Genomic DNA, 16,578 nt, shown 5'->3' on the forward strand with positions numbered 1-16,578 from the left:
CCCGGCCAAGGGTAACAGGGCCACCAGCACTGTCCCCAGGGAGGCACAGAGGTGTGACATCAGTGACAACATCCCAGCTGTGCCACACCCTGAAGGGCTGGGTGCACAAAATTGGCTGATGGCAAAGGATTAGCCCTGGAACACGGGAATATGCTCAGTGAGAGCAGAGTGTGCGTGAATTGGGGCCTCAACACCCCCAAAGACACACTGGGGGAAGGAGAAGTGCTGTATAACAGCATAATTGTATCAGAAGCCTCCACATGGCTCTGCCCAACCCTGCCTGGGTGAGGAGGACAGAGTGCTGAGCACATCATACAAGACCCCAGCACCAGGGATTTAGTTTACAAGATTTTTAATTTACAAATAAAAAAGCTACACCTTTTACTTCTTCTCCTTTTTCTCCTCTTTCTTGCCATCACTCTTCTCCTTGTCCTTCTCCTTCTCATCTTTCCTCTCCTTTTTACTTTCTTCTTTTTCCTGTCCTTCCTTCTTCTCCGCGTCCCTGTTGGCAATCTTGTTGTTGATGAGGTTGTGGAGGGCCACAACGGAGCGGATGAGCGAGGCCAGGTACACCACCACCATCTGGTCGTTGGTCTTCAGGTAAAAGGCCTTGACAAACTCCTGCAGGTTCACGTCTGGGAGCAGGTTGAACACGTCCTGGAGGTGGTAGATGATCTGGTGGTTGATGGGGAGCTTGCCCAGGGCCACTTTTTCTAGGTAGCTCCTGATGTCCAGAAGCTTGGAGTTCAGTCCCTTCAAGCCATGGACCTGGTTTGTGATCCGCTGGGACAGCGTGCCCACCGTGGTGTCCTTGATGTCCCTGAAACCCAGAGAGAATGGGGATTAGAACCTCAGCCCTTGGGCCCTTTCCAGCCGTGTGAGCAGGGCTGGGGGCTGATGGCAGCCAGGCTCCCAGGATTTGTGCCACGTGTTGGACGTGCTCCTCGGGCAGCGGGAACGCCGCTAGGGCGTGGCAGGGCCCGGGACAGCTGTCCCCTCACCTCAGCAGGTGCTCCACACCCACTTCCTCGGCCTCCTCAGCACCAATCTCGCTCGTCACGTGCTCAAAGGTCTTGGAAGTCGGGGTGCCATCCTAAAGGGACACACAAATGGGGGATTTTAGCCAGGGGACGAGGCACTGCACCGAGGAAACCAGAAAAGCAGCCCTATGCAGGCCACAAGGGATCTGAGAGGAACGGCTCTGGCTGGGATGTCCTTGATTTAATCAGTGTCACTGACTGCCCCAGCAATCTCTCCTGCTCTGGCTAACTTCCCATTTCTGTATTTTGCTGATCTGTGCCCAGGAGGGGAGCAATATCACAGTTATTTCTCTCTTCTCTGATCCAGCCTCGTTGCAGTTTGGGAGAACAGCTTCTGTTCTGCAGTGAAGGCCTCAGAAAGGCAAAAAGATCCAGTATTTTATATGCATCCACAATTAATTTAAATGCCACAATTACAGTGACTCACTGCTGGGTGTTGTTTGTCTGCATGAGGCTCAGTGAGGAGTGAGCTGCTGAGGGCAGGCCCACAATGACTGGGCACAGCTGGGAGCACCTGCAGCCAGTGACACCCACGAGTGACAGCCTCCAAGAGCTCCCAGCCGTGACTGTGACACTTCAGAGAGTGAACACTCACATCATGGACCTCTTCCACGGAGATGTAGGCTTCTGTGGGCAGCCCCAAGTCCTTTGGCTTCACATCAATGATCACCAGCACCTTCGGGAGAAAGAAAGCGAGCAGAAAACTGGATTTTGGTCATGGAGTAGGAAAAGAATACCCAAGCCAGCTCTTCCCTCCTCAGCACCAGCACAAGGCTGCTGAAGCGTAAGCTCAGGCACTGAGACAATGATTCAAAAACTCCTGATCCCAGTTCCTCAATCACTTTACAGCTGTGTCACCAGCAAAAAAGGCGGGGGACAAGGCTTCCCAGATGCACCTTTTAGGGAAAGAGAGAAGAACAACCCCATAAGCCCAAGGTGGCCCCACTTACAGAGTTGGGGCAGTATCTCTTCATCAGTTCGTTGATGGCGATGTCGTTCTTGTGCAGCTTGGGGCCCGTGTGGTACCACCCCACGATTCTTTCTCTGGCTAAGCAAAGGCAGAAAGGATTTGGAATCAGAACCAGGGGAGCCCCCAGCAGAGAGACCTGGGCAGAGACTGGGTGGGCTAAAGGAGGCTGAGAGACTGATCAGTGTGGAGGAGAGGGAAGTGGATTACAAGGCCATGGCTTGAGCAGTGACTGCACTACTCATCACCGTCACTGACCCACAGCTTTTCTCCTGGCCCCTTCACTGGTAATTAACGGCTTCTGTTAATTGTGTGCCTCTCAGGGTCTGATAGCCTCCACATCTGACATCTCGAGATGCAAGTCCCATCCCTAAGTGTTGAGAACCATGTGGATGTGGGACGTGGTTAGTGGAGAACACGGTGCTGGCTGATGGTTGGACTTGATGATCTTAGAGGTATTTCCCAACCTTAAGGATTCTGTGATTAATAGGAATTCCCTTTTCCACAGCCCTGAAAGTTTTTGGGAGTGTATCCCTGACTGTCAGAAGATTTCAACTCACCATTGACCTTCTTAAACATTCCATACATGTTCTCCAGATAGTCATGGTCCAGGAACCACACGGTATCATCCTTGTCATCCTCATCAAAGGGTACTGGGAGTAAAACAAAACACCAGCGTTTAAGAATCCAACTTCCTGAATTAAAATGTTTCTTGAAATGCTCTGGATCTGGGTATTTTTGGCTGCTAAAGGAGAGTGAGGTTTACTTACGGGTGTTGACAGCAGTTTGCATTTGTTGTTGGATATGAGGTGATTTGTACATGGATGGATCAAGGGTTTCTTCAAAACCCCCAAGACAATCCATCCACTAAATCATTTAGTGGCTCTGGAGAAGGGCAGGACACCCGAACTCACCTGCAAAACTATTGGACACATCCAGGATCTTCTTCTGCCAGGAGCCCAGCAGCACTCCAACCACTCGCTTCTGATTTCCCACTTTTCCTATTCTAAAAGGAAAAAGGACTGTCAGTCCCTGCCACAAACGGGGAGGAGGAAGAAGGGATCCCCATCCCGTGTCGGAGGTGACACAGCGGGTGGAAGAGGGGGATTATGATTGTGCTATCACGGCTTGTGTTTACAGCCACAAAAGGGCGTTCCGCTGCCCTCGGAACCAAAGCCTGTCTGTGCCCAGGGACGGGCCGGTGTCACTCACGGGGGACGCGACCCCGACACCGGCTGCGAACAGCGGGCAGCGACCGACCCAGTGTCACCCACTGCGGGCTCGGCCGCCTTCTGGGATCCAGGGCTTTCTTTTTGGCCCTGGAACGGCTCGGCATCGGCGGCAGAGAGTGGGATTAGGCCCCAATCACCCGGGGTGCCGGAGGGACCGGGTCCCCTCCCAGCCCCGGGACCCTCCCGCTCCGCCGGCTCCCCTCCCGGCCCCGGGCTCCTCCAGGGCCCCGCTCCCGGCCCGGCCCCGCTCCCGGCCCGGCCGTGACTCAGCGCCGCGGCGCCACTCCCGCTCGGCCGCACCTGTTGAAGTGATCGACGACGCTGAGCAGCACCAGCGGGTGCACGACCACCCTGTCCACGGCCAGCTCCGGCATGGCGCCCGCCCGGCCCGGCCTGGCCCCGCTCGCTCCGACCGCCCGCGCCCGCAGCAGGCCCGACCGGCCCCGCGCCCTCAGCCCGCCCCGAGCCCGGCGTGCAGCGCGCGGGGCGGGGCCGGCGCCGCCGGGGCGGGGCCGCGGCCATCTTGGGAAGGTGCGCTCGTCATCTTCGGGGGGGATGGGCCACGGCGGGACGCGGCAGTCGCCATCCTGAGGAGGTAATGCCGCCATAGTGGCACGACGCCGCCGCCATCTTGGGAGGGTGCCGCCGCCATCTTGGGCTGCGGCGTTGCTCCGCCCCGAGGTGGGGAGGGGGCGGGGAGGGGGCGGGGAGGGGGCGGCCCTCAGCGGCGGGGCCCTCCCCTTTCACCCTCCGTTTCCCCCTTTTCTTTTTCTTTCCCCCCATTTTCTTTCTTTCCCCCCCTTTTCTCTTTATTTCCCCCCCTTTCCCCACTTTCTTTCCTTTTCCCCTCCTCTTCCCCCCTTCTTTCCTTTTTTCCTCCCCTTTTCCCCTCTTTTTCATCCCTCTTCCTCTCTTTTTCACTCCTCTCCCCTCTTTCTCCCCCCGCTTTTTAAACTCCTCTTTTTCCTCGCTTTTTAAAACCCCTCTTCCCCCTCCCCTTTTTCCTCCCCTTTCCCCATCTTTTCTCCTCCTTTCGCCCATCCCTGCCCTCGGTGTCCCGAGCCCTGCGGGGGCTCTCCCTGCCGTGGGAGATGCGGGCGGCCTTCGCCCTTCCCCGCCTCAGGGCTCTCGGTGCCCTCTCCCCGAGGGAGGAATCCCCCCCTCGCCATCCCGGCTCTGCCGCCCCTCACGGGGCCGAGCCTGGCGCGGGGGCAGAGCCCACACCGGCTTTGATCCTCGCCCTCAGGTGCGCCGGAGCTGTCCTTCCACCCGGCCTCAGCGCACGGCAGGAATCCCGCTACTGCAGCCATAAAAGTCCACGAAAACACGCAGAAATCGTTATTAGTGTTTGCTTTCTTCCCAGGGACCGTGTCAGGAAAAGGCCCTGCCCTTCAGCCTCTCAGGTTTTGTAGAGGTTTGTGCTGCGTGTAAAGGAGAAACAGGCTCAGGTGAGACTTTGGAGTAGGGCTTTTGCACCTCAGGGGCAGAAGGTGACACAGAACTCTGTCTTCCACTCTTCATTTCTAGTTAAAAAAAAAAAAAAAAAACAAACAGAAAAGGGACAAGAAAAAATATTACCTGAGGCTGTTACTTCAGAGTCTAACGGAGGAGTTACTAACATGAAAAATATCAAAAGTTGCTGAGGGTGATCTCACAGTTTTTAAAGTGCTATTATATCCCGTTGTTTTTTTCACTGTTCCCACATGGGTTTTGTAAATTTCTGTACATAGTGGTAATATTTTGGTATTTCAAAATACCAAATGGTATTTTGGGTGCAATTGAAGGTTTTGTGTTGCTATTCAGCATCATGAAACTTCAGAGATTTTGGCAAAAACAACAATAATTTACAAATCCTGCAGAGTCTGAGACCTCTTGTGGAGTTTTCAGTTGTTACATCCTTTAGTGTTCCTGCTTAAAAAAAAGAAAAAAAGAAAAAAAAAAAAAAAAGAGTCTCTAGTGGAGTTTTCGAGTTTTTTTCCCGGCAGAGGGAGATATGTGACCGTGGAATTCCAACACTGCCGGGGTTCTTGTCACTTGTTTTATCAATATACATATAAAACTCAATGTTCAAATTAACTAGTTCAATAAGTAATTTAGCTCATTGATTTTCGGGCATATCCTAAGTGCCATTACAAGCTACGGATATTTTAAATGCCATTACCTAATAGAAGGAATGTTTTAAGCACCTTTTATTGATTTTATTACTGCTTTATTTTGCTGTCTTGGTTTAAAAATCATTTTAACCACTCTGTCATCCAGAAGAAATATATCGTTGGTGAAATACAGTCAATTTCCTAAAAACCTTTGACATCGTTAAATAAGGAATTAGAGTTGTTAAATCATGTCAGGCGGTGACGGGGGACAGCGAGGAGATGGACGGGGGGCAGAGGGCCAGGGGCTGTCCCCGGCCGTGGCAGAGCCACCCCGGGGCTGCCGGGGCTCCCCCAGCTCCCAGAGGGGCCAGGCGGGGCAGGAGCAGCACGGAGCGCCGTGCAGACACAATTAAGGGGCATTTTAATGACCCGTTGTGGCTTTTAATTGAAATTACTCTGGAACTTGGCTGGTTTGGGGTTGGATTCTCTGGACTGCGTTGCTGGGAGTTTGGGGTGTCGATGTTGTGCACACAGGGGTACACGGAGCCGCCTCCCAGGGACTGCAGCTCCTTCCCTTCCCAGCTCTCTGGGGCTGAGGTTATCAGAATTACTGAGCTGATCAGCTGGCACATGCAGGCTGGGGATCCCGGCAGTGCGGTGCTTAATCAGAGAATTGAGAAGTCAGTCATGAGTGTTGGTGCTCAGTAAAAAGCAGCTAAGGAGGTGTTTGAGCTGTGGAGGGGCAACCACCCCCACTGAGAGAGGATCCTTCTAGGGGTGCTGAGCTGGGACTGTCCCTGAGCACTGCCACCTCACCTGGAGTGGGGACCGAGGGAGGAAGGCACCTGCTCTTTAAGATGGAACAAGTGATTCCTGCAGTGTTTGCTGGGCTTTTATTTTGTTGGAAAAACCCAATCCAACCCATACACAACCCCCAAAAGTTACACACAGCTGTTCTCAGAGGTTTAAGAATGGTTTCCAGTCTGGGAAATAAGAGTAAACCATCTTAAATAGTTTAAAAATCAAAGTACTGATTGTAAATGTTAAAGCAGGCTCTAGTTGTTGGTGAGCTGCAGGGAGAGGGGGCAGCAGGAATGTCCATGGAAGGGGAGGGGGCTGTGCTGGGTCCGTGTCCAGATCTAGGGGTCCCCGGGCAGAACATGATGAACCTGGAACTTCCTCCAAATCCAGGTGTGCCCTGATTCTCCTCCTTTTGCCCTGACTCTCTTCCTTTTGCCTGGTTTGGGGTTGTGCCCTGGCCCCAAGAGCCAGGTTACTCTTTCTGGTGGCACAGGGGCCACAGCTTTGCAGATGTTCTTTCCAGTGGTGAGAGGCAGAAAAAGATCCATGGAAAGGTTCATGCAGCTGGGAAAGATTGATACCTGATCCTTTGGATCCTAATCCTAATGGACTCTTACTAATGTGTTCCTTTAATACCGGTTGGGTTTGTTTTTAGGGAAAAACCTTCCTTTATTTTTCCTGCACTTACAGACCATGCCCACTAGCATGTATTTTCCTTGAGGTACCTCCTCAAATGTGTTTTACCTGTCAGGAGAAGCTGGACTTCCTCCAGACCTGTTGATAGTCTGTCACATAATACCTTTGTGCTCCCAGTTTGAACAGGAAATACATTTATTTCCCTATAAATACATTTAGCTTTGTCCAAATAACTGTAGTTTCCTGTTAAGATTTCCTCAGCCAGGGTGTGCCATAAACTGGTTTAGAGGGAATGATGCTGCCTGGAACTGAGCAAGGATAACACAAGTCATGGAAGCAGAACAGAAAGTCACCACCACGTGAATTGTGATTTATTTTGGTTAAAGTGTAATTCAGTGATGTGCTGACACTGTCTATCAGTGCATGATGGCCTGAGCCAAGCTCCACTCTGCTTCTCGACACCTCCAAATAGCCATTTTCCCCCCTGAAATATCTGTTCTAGAATGTCATCTCTAAAGCAAACGATTAAATCTCTAATTATAAACGAGTCTATTCACTTTCTGATGTGAACTTTAAATATTTGTGTTGGAGTAATTTATTCCTCTGTATCCCTACAGGGTGCTTGACCAAAGCTGTGCGTGTATAAATATATAAAATTATATATATATATATATATATATATATATATGTATGTATGGAGAAGTCGTTACTGACCACATCTGTGAATATTGTTGCAGTTGCTGCCAAGGGATTTAAACCCTTTTGTTTCCACCTGGGGGGTAGCAGGTGACTCAGATAATCCTGCCCCCTCTCAAAGAGTGGAATTTTGACTGATAACTGTGGACATCAAATCCTCACTTTCTTTAGTTAAAAACCAGGAGTATTGTCAACATGTCATATCACACCATGGATGATATTTAATGTTTTATATTCTATGCCTCTGATTTTGTTGCCCTGTCCAGACATCACAGGATATAGAAACATCAGAAATACGGGGTTTTAATAGCTAAGTCCCGACTCTAATTTTTTATTTTAATACAGACTGTCTTCCTTATTCCATTCTGGTCCCTTTGCTACAAACTGATTTTAAAAAAATAATAGGGGAAACAAACAGTTAAAAAAAGCAAGCACAACAGGTTCTAGTCATACTTATTTTTCCACACCTTGAGGACTAGCAAATTCTTTAATATGAGATTTTATTTGTACAAAGCAAAACTTCAAACCCACTCCAAAGCTTTCTTATTAAGTGCTGTCAGTGCGGTGATTTACAGGGGCAATAAAGATCTGGAGGGGGCACATTCATCACGGGGTTCAGCGCACCAGGAGCCATTTTCTCCAGCGCTAAAGCCAAGTGATAAAATGAATTCTTTTGTTCTATAACCAAGACACATTCTCTGGTTGTTTTTTTGGTTTTTTTTTAAATGTGTGTTGGAGTCCTTGGTTTGTAGCTTGGCTGTGTTCCTGTTATGCATTTATAAATAATGAAAAATTGCTCACATGCAGATGTGATGATGCATCTGGCAAAGCCACTGCTGGAAACACAGGAACTTACTTTCTACTTAGTCCTATTTGCTAACTTTTCCCCATTGTTAATTCTTGTATGAAATTTTAACAGCCTTTTTTTAACTACAGGGTTTGGGGAGTTTTGTTTGGTGTGTTCTTTTTTTATTATTTTTTGAGTGATTCTATACCTCTCTGCAAAGCTCAGAGAATTCTGGTTAGGAAGTAATAAAAGTATTCAAAATGAAGAGCTATGCTCATGGGGTGAGATTTGGAAAGCTTCTCTTGCTTCCTCTGCTTCTTAATTTGTGCTTTGGTGACTCCTGGGATGCTGCTCCTTAACAGCCGTGGAGAGAAGAGCCGGGCTTCTGGTCCAGAGGGAAATGCTGCTGCTTGTGTTGCCACTGCCCAGCCCCGGCTGGGGAGAGGAGCTGATGGGGAGGATCGCTGCCTGTCCCCGACGGGCTCAGAATCTGCTCGAGCCGTGCCTGTAAGAAAGGGAATTCCGGTTTTTCCACACGAAAATGCCGCCACCTGCGGGCTCTGCCCGGAAGGTCTGGGGAGCCCGGGCACTCTCAGCGTCCAGGGGGCTGCACTGCCGCCTTTGGCACAGAAAGCAGGAGAACCAAGTTGCAAAAAATACTGTAGAGTACAAATGTGACCATCTTTAATTGTAAGTGTCAACCTGTGTGAAGCTGCTGCCAGTGCTGTGGTGTGGGCTGGGCTGGAGCCAGAGCCTGAGGAAGAGGAGGCTGGGAAAGCTCCTGCGTTGAGCCTGCTTGGGATTGAAGCTGGCACCACACTGGGCAGGGACACCAGGTCGCCCCAAGCCCCTTCCAGCCCGGCCTCGGGCACGTCCAGGGGTCCTGACAAAGCCATTTGTTAATCCTGGGCCAATGCTCTGCAGCAGTCGGGACCAGCGGTTTGCCACGTGCCGTGCTCTCTGGGAGCAGGGCTGGGGCTGCTGCTGCCCCCAGTCCGTGTGCCTGCACGGCGTCCATCCGTGGCTGCCTCACGGGAGTCACTCATCCAGAGGGAAGTGCTGCCACAGCCCCAAGCCCCACCACAGCTGCTCCATGGCTGCTGGAAAACTGGAGCTTCACTTGACTGAAAAAAAGGACTTTGGAAATCTCTTTCCTGTAATTTTATGTTGGCATTTGAAATTTAGCAAGGAAAGCTGTGGTCTTGAAGGCTTTTTGTAGAGCCGTGTATGTTACTGCTGATACTTTTATTGCAAAACCTTTAGTCTCTGATATTTAAGGTCAGAAATTGTGTGTGTGTGTGCTATTTTTTTTTAACCCAGGGGCCTCTTATACTGTAGTGTCATGAAAGATCCTAAAGCTTTGAGGGGGAAAAAAAAAATGGAAATACTTCATTTTATGAAGCAGTTTTGGGGTCAGTTTTTCTGAAATGAATGCTTTTATGTTGGATAGTTTAAAGCCCATCTGTTAACTGAAACCAACCCTAAGTGAAGTTGCAGTTGTGTTTCCTATTAGTCTTGTATCTTTCCTATTAGTCATGTATGAAAGAATACAGAGCCATCCAGCAGAATTCCAAACAAAAATGGAAAAAGCAGATGGTGAAACTATTGCCTTGTTGCCTTTCTTTTACAGGAGCGAGTAATTATTAATAGATCACAAAAATACTGTAAGAGTAGTTCTGTAAAGTGTTACCAGAGTCCCCGCTCAAGGTGTCCTTCTGATCATTGCGTATTGCAGGTGAAAATTGGCGCTTTTCACTCAGAGACACTGAAGAGGGTTTGAAAATAGATCATGGATGTTATGTCTGGAAGCCTACAGTGAAAGATAAAATACACAATTTTAAATAGTTAAGCACTGCAAGTCTCTCAGGGCTCATTTATTATGTTGTCATGGTGAGCAAGGAATAAAAAAATAAAATAAAAAGGCTGTTCCTTGGGTAGTTGGTACTTAGAGGCACTTTTCTTTTACAAGAGTTCCATGCTGGCTTAAGGAAAGATCTTGGAGAAAAAGAACAAACTTTATTTTTCAAATAAATTCAGCTAGGAACTCACAGCCTCCCCTGACACAGGGCTGAATTATTGTTAGTGTACGCTGCTGGGAGAGTAACATTTACTGCTGTTTAACAACAATGCCTTTCCATGGAATTTGAGAAAGGCAGTAAGAAAAAGAAAGGCAGAGTTGAGTCCTGAAGCAGAAGGAAACACATCCAGCCCGGAGCCAGGCTCCTTTATCAGGGCTGCTGGAAGGGAGAAGGAACACATTCTGTACATGCAGCTCCATATGATTTGGTTGTAAAATTCTTAATGGCTTGTGTGTGTGAAGCAGGAGGTCCTCTCTTCCCTGAATAAAATCTCCTTAGGTGTATTTCTGCCAGACTTTCTCTCTTTTCCATTCTTAGACTGCAGCCAAGTATTGGGAAGGTTGTGTCTGCAGAGCTCCATTTGTCATGAACAGGAGGCAGTAACTTTTTAGTGTTGTGATGGAAGGTTATGGGTGTGCTTGGTCGGTGATGGGTTTAAAATAGCTGTGAAATGTGTCCAGGCTGTCCCGGCTAGGTTCCCTGACTGTGGAATTCCACTGGGCAGGCTCTTGGATGCTCCCACATTCCCATATTTTCAGGTTCTGGAGGGCACCTGAACTCCTGGGTACTGAAGCTGTCCCACATGAGTTTTCATAGTGCTGGAAGCAGTGCTGCAGTGGTACAGGATATTCTGGATCTGTAAGGAGGTGCCCCTGAGGTTTGTGTGTACAGTTTGGGGGTGTTTCCTTGGGGTATAATCACTGGTGGACTCCCAAATTACTTTTTAACTGGTAAGCTGATTGGGCTGTTGTGTTCTGGCCGTTGAGTTTGGTGTTTTTTTAAATGGAAACCATTCTTTACTGATTTTATGTCAGGGAGACAATTGCCCAAGTGATGTTTTCATATGAAAGTGTCATAAGCTGTATTTGTTGATGTAAAAATGAGTCAGTTTTAGTAAATACTACACCCTCGGCTCATGGAAGAGTGGTGCTCTAGCTCGTCCACCCTTGGATTCCAGTGATAGTCCCTGTACTTCCCTTTGCTCCTGTTGCATTCTAGAAAAAGGCTGATTAGTTCTCCACTGAGCTTGATAAAAAAGGATTTTTTAAAAATATAATATTAAAAGGTGTTATATTGGGGCACGAAGGTAACACCACAAGGAGGTATTATAATTTTATCAAATTTGCCTTAGTAAGTTGTTTTATTAAGTTAAAGTGATTACAGCCAGCAAAGTTAATTTCAATATGCTAATACTCCACTGCAAGTTGGACATTTAAATAAATGATACTAATAATTTAAAGGTAGAGAAGGTAGAGGAGCTTAGGAAGGTGACCTGTGTGTTACACTGAGATTGCAAAGAGGCTTGGCAGATGTAAGAGGTTCCGGGCTGAGCTGCACTGACCTTTGAGGGAGGACGTTAATGCAGCTCAGAAAAGTGCCTTCTCCAAAAACTTTGTTTTCATGTGAAAGAACCCTTTCCTCTCTCAGCCGTGGGAGTTAATGGGTTTAACACCTGGGTGAAGGTGGCTGTTAATTAGGAGGTTTTTTCAATGGAAAAATGCATTCTCTGGCATTCCTCTATTAGCGGAGTGATTGCTCTCAATTAAAATGCATTGCTGGGACTCAGTGCTGGCACGCAGGGGAGAGGGTGGGTGGATGGGTGTTAAACCCCCAGGGCTGCCCTGGAGCTTGGAGAGCTGCTGCCTGCCCTGCTTTTTGTGTCAGAAGCTTTGCATGAGCTTCAGAGCGCCAAGCTAGAAAACAGGGAAGAAATAACATATTAGTAGAACACCTGAGACAAATATTTTCTGCTAATTTCTACTGAAGAGAATGAATTTGTCATTCCTGTGATCCCGTGGAGTGAGTTTTACTTTCATTTGGAGGTTCCCAAGATCACCGTTTCCCTCCAGGACATGGAAAACCAAATGGCAAGTCAACAAACCGCTGGAAAGGCTGGTCTGCCAGGGTTGGTAATTGGGAATGATGTAACGACTCGGGATTTTCCAAACGCTTTTCAAGATGTTTTCAGTGGCCGTTTGCAGTCTGTGATTGGAATCCCCGCTTGGCATCAGACTGTGTGGGGTACCTGGCCGCAGAATGCTGTTTGTTCTGGTCGCTCCGTGGTCGTTCCCTGGCTTTGGGTGAAAGATGTGCCCAAGGAGCATCAGCAGAACGCCATTAACGAAGAGCTGCGGCCTCGGTGTTCTGCATCCTCCGCACAAAGCCCAGGGGACTGGATTTAAGGGCATTTGAGTGCCAGTAAAAGGCTTTGATTTCCCTGGCTCTGAGCTGTGTCCTGTTTAGGAAGCCCGCAGGTAAAATATGGCAAAATTGGGAGTTTAGTGAGAATGTTTAGTCACAGAGAACTCCCAGGTAACTTTTTTCCAAGGAAGAAACCGAGTGCATTCTAGATTTGTGTAACAAATTATTGGTATTGAATTATCAAATTATATGCACAATTAAATTTTTATTAAATAAGGAATAACGTATGCAATATTATGCTAATCTAGTGCAGTATAACAAGTTTGTAAGTTTAACACACCGTGTGCTGTGCCTCTGCCTCCCAGGGGACTCGTTTGGGACGTAAGGCATTCAGCAATTGAAAAGGAAATTATAAAATTAGTCACTTGAGTAATTTAAACATGCAAATAAGTGTCCCAACTGTGGTGATACCAGATTTAGCTGAATTTACTCGGGCTGCTTCGACTTTATCACCCTAATTATTCCAGCTTTGTGTCAGGCTGAAGAAAGCAGGAAGCCAGAATTCTCTGTTACACAAGTTTCTTGTGGTGCTATTACTGCACTGTGTGTGCCCTAACGCACTCACTGGGAAGAACTTTCCAAGGGGTTTTTTCCCTGCTAATTAGCAGAACAAAGGCAATCAGGACTATTCTATCACCAGAGATTTAACACACTCGGATTTTATGAGCCAAGCTGAGTGAGGTGTATATGTTCTGACAGCAAATATACAGCACAGCCAAGGGAATTCCGTGTGCTGGAGCCCCTCAGCAATTCAGTAAAAATTACCTGTTTAGGTGATGACTTTTTTTTTCTCAGAGCCATCTCCTTGCATGTCTCTGACGTTAAAACATAGCTGGCTCCATGAAAGTATTAATTATTTTAGAAATCTTATCTACAAGGAGCTGGTTGCGAGAGGAGCGCTGATGGAAATAAGCACATGATCCAGTTGCACATACAGGGCTGTTTTCAGGCTCCTGTTAATATTAAAAGAATGTTAATGTAAAACATTAAGATAAGAAATCAGAGGACAGTCTCTGCCTCCATGAAGCCCAGGAGCTCCTGCTGAGCTTTGCTCAACAAGCAAGTACGGAAGCTCTGTGACTAAATTGATTTAGCCCTTATTATTGGCAATGGAGTGACCATTGCTTGGATGTAAGAATCATTTTTAAAAGGTATCTTGGTGAAAAATGATGAGAGTCCAACAGACTTTTTGTCTTAATTTTTGGCATAACTCTTTAATTTTTTTCCCTCAGGAAGTGTACACAACAGCCCCATTTTTCACATGAATAAATGGAAATAATCTTTGCAGCCATGGATGCTTCTTAATATTAGTTGAAAGTAAAGTTGCACATAGGGGTTCCAGTCTATAAAGAAGGTGAGAAAACAAATAAGAGCAAGTGTTAATTCATGTACACAGAATTTGTGTCTGCACAGCAGGTGAAAATGCTTCATTAATGCTGGAAATATCTGTCCTGCTGTGTAGTTTTCCTTCCTTTTTATTACTCTAGCATTTGGTCTCGTATGAATGCACCGTACTTATTTGCATGTTATCACGACAGATTCCTCTTTGCTTCTAGTTATCCATATAAAGAGACAGATGCTCCACATGACCTAAAGAAAGTATTCAGATGAAACACTGTCTTAAAATATTGTGGGTTTCATAGCACAGTGTATATATACATACATTTTATTTTTAGTCAAGGTTATTAATTGCTCACAAAAATGCCAACTAAGGAGAATGCTGTTAAAGTGTAATGTCAAATGCTTCTAATTATGGCAATGTCAGGAGCAGGGGTCAGTTGGAATGTCCATGAGATTAAATAGAAAATAATCCTGACTGTGTGACTCCAAGCTTTTGACCCCCTGTCTGAGGAGCCACCAGCTGTGGCCGTGTCCCTCATGGAGCTCAGTAACGTGCTGTGGATCAATGCCCACGTTTGTAACGGGGCCCAGACCCTGCTCTGCACGTGCAGGGACAGACAGGCCACACCTTTGGGGAGTCACTTCTCAGCCAGCAGCCCTGTCACGGCTGGAAGCCCGAGCTGGGTGTGCAGTGAGCCTGTCCCCAGCAAGAGCAGCCTGGCCCTGCTCTCGGGGAGCGTGGTGACCGTGTCCCCCTGGGGCTGCAGCAGAGCCCTGTGCCAGCGCCGGGCTCACAGCCCTGCACACTCCAGGTGTGCCACGCCACCTGCTTGGCACAGCTTCCCACTCCTTTGCAGCCAGCTGGTTCCACTCTGGTTTTACAAAGAAGGGAGGCTACTCTTGCCATGGTTCCCCTGCTGCATGCGTGGGGCTGGTGTCTCCATGGAACACCAGCACGCTGTTGCTCTGGATCTGCAGTTGTCATAAGATATTTGTTGCAGAAATAATTCCTCTTTTGTTTTTTTTTTCCTATTACAACAACAAGGAAAAAAATTGCAAAATGTGAATTAATTTGATAACAGTCTTGCTGGCCACACAAATTCCAGGTAAAGCTTGTACTTTTGTGAGAAACCAGGTGTGATAGATGCCCTGTTTTGGTCTGGATGTTTGTCTGCCTTGGTTATTAATGTTGTATCATACTCTGAAAGGATCAAAGACACTGTATAAGGGGAATAGGTTTTAAAAAAAGGGAAATGAGGGTAGTGAGTTGAAGAAGGTTAAGAATACATACAAAAGTGACAAGCAGCCCATCAGTCATTTTAAGCTACTCTTCCAGACTGCTTTGTGTGGCATTCACATTTTTTCAGTGTTTTTTTTCTGATTGTGCTTTATGTATTTCGCTTGACACAGCAGGTACTTGGGGTTTGTACTTTGGTCTACGTGACTCACAAAATGGGCTTTTCTTTAAAACAGGTATTTTTGCACCGTTTTATGGAGCATCGAGGTGGATTGGTGTGCCTGTGCCTCAGACTGGCAGGTCAGTGAAGCCTGGGGACAGTCAGCACAGCAACGTGGACGAGGAAGCGTCTGAAGGGTTTTCTGAGATCTTGGCTGCTCCTCGCATTCCTTTTCCTCAATATCCCACAAAATAATCGGCTGCCAGAGAATTTCCTGCCAGTGTACGCCTTCCCTGGTGCCTTAGGTGTTGGTAAGTTAAAACAGAGCTGGGCTGCTCCAAGATAAGGTAGGAGGGGTGCTGCAGCAACCTGCAGTGCTCTCCCCTGTCCCATGGCCAAAGCCACCGCAGCTGTCACACGCCACAGGTATCGATCCTGCTGGAGCGGCCAGCACGGGCGTGACCTCCCGGGGACTGCCCCTCCCTGCTCTGAAGGGCCACTCATTTGCAGGAGGTAATTAAAAGGAGTTTCCAATGCAGGGTGGTCAGGGAAATCTCTTGCAGGAGGCAGTGCAGGGCGCAGCAGCTCTGGGCAGCCTCTGGAGTTGGCCACACAGGACATGTGAGCTGCAGTGTGGGGGAGCCTGCACAGGCTGGGCTGAGCTCTCAGGGGGTTCCTGGCCTGCCAAGGCAGAGCTGGCTCAGAACCCTGGGAAATGCTCTGATGGCAGCATGGCACGGCTGTGGGGTAGTCTCTGGGTAGTGCTTATTGTGTTGTCAGCATTTTAGAAAAGCTCATCCTTTGGGTCTTCAGTACACAATGAAATGTTTAATCATTTAAAGTTCATATTAGGTCTAAAATTTAAAGTATTCTGGATCCTCCAGAGAAATTTCAGTGTCTCCAGAAAATATGAATACTGGCACTTTGAGCTGGCTCTTGGCTGCTCAGGTGACTCTGGGGCATCCTCGCTGCTCTACGCCAATGAGGAGACTTTGGATTTCTCTCCAAGTTCTTTTTGGAGTTTTCACTGGGCCACAAAAATGTCACTCAAAAAACCTTGTCATTTGATGAAGCTGTTGCTCTGCAAAGAAAAAGTTTAGATGAGGTAGCTGTCAAAATATGTGCTTGGTCCTCTTCTGACCTAAAAAGTCTGAGTTTGGTCCCTGATGTCATTAGGCCAAACTTTCTCACTTCATTGACTTTAGGAAGGCAACTGTGACTGAGATACTGCCTTGGATGTGTTGGGGACTGCGTAATTAGTGTCTGAAATCAGTGCTTAATAGCTTGTCTTCAGAAATTTATTTTCCC

At 47.8% G+C, this 16,578-nt stretch overlaps 1 protein-coding gene across 1 annotated transcript; it reads right to left on the reverse strand.

Moving 5' to 3' along the window:
- Window positions 1-335: 335 nt before the first annotated feature.
- On the reverse strand, window positions 336-3,700 carry PSMD7 (proteasome 26S subunit, non-ATPase 7). The gene is made up of 7 exons (XM_059857618.1): window positions 3,540-3,700; window positions 2,922-3,013; window positions 2,568-2,660; window positions 1,991-2,088; window positions 1,636-1,716; window positions 1,002-1,093; window positions 336-820 (listed from the first exon to the last, which is right to left on the reverse strand). The coding sequence occupies exons 1-7, from the start codon at window positions 3,611-3,613 to the stop codon at window positions 382-384; spliced, it is 969 nt and encodes a 322-aa protein (XP_059713601.1). The 5' UTR covers window positions 3,614-3,700; the 3' UTR covers window positions 336-381.
- Between the last annotated feature and the right edge of the window lie 12,878 nt (window positions 3,701-16,578).

The sequence above is a fragment of the Haemorhous mexicanus genome, chromosome 12 (genome assembly GCF_027477595.1).
Source record: "Haemorhous mexicanus isolate bHaeMex1 chromosome 12, bHaeMex1.pri, whole genome shotgun sequence".
Taxonomy (NCBI): Eukaryota; Metazoa; Chordata; class Aves; order Passeriformes; family Fringillidae; genus Haemorhous; species Haemorhous mexicanus.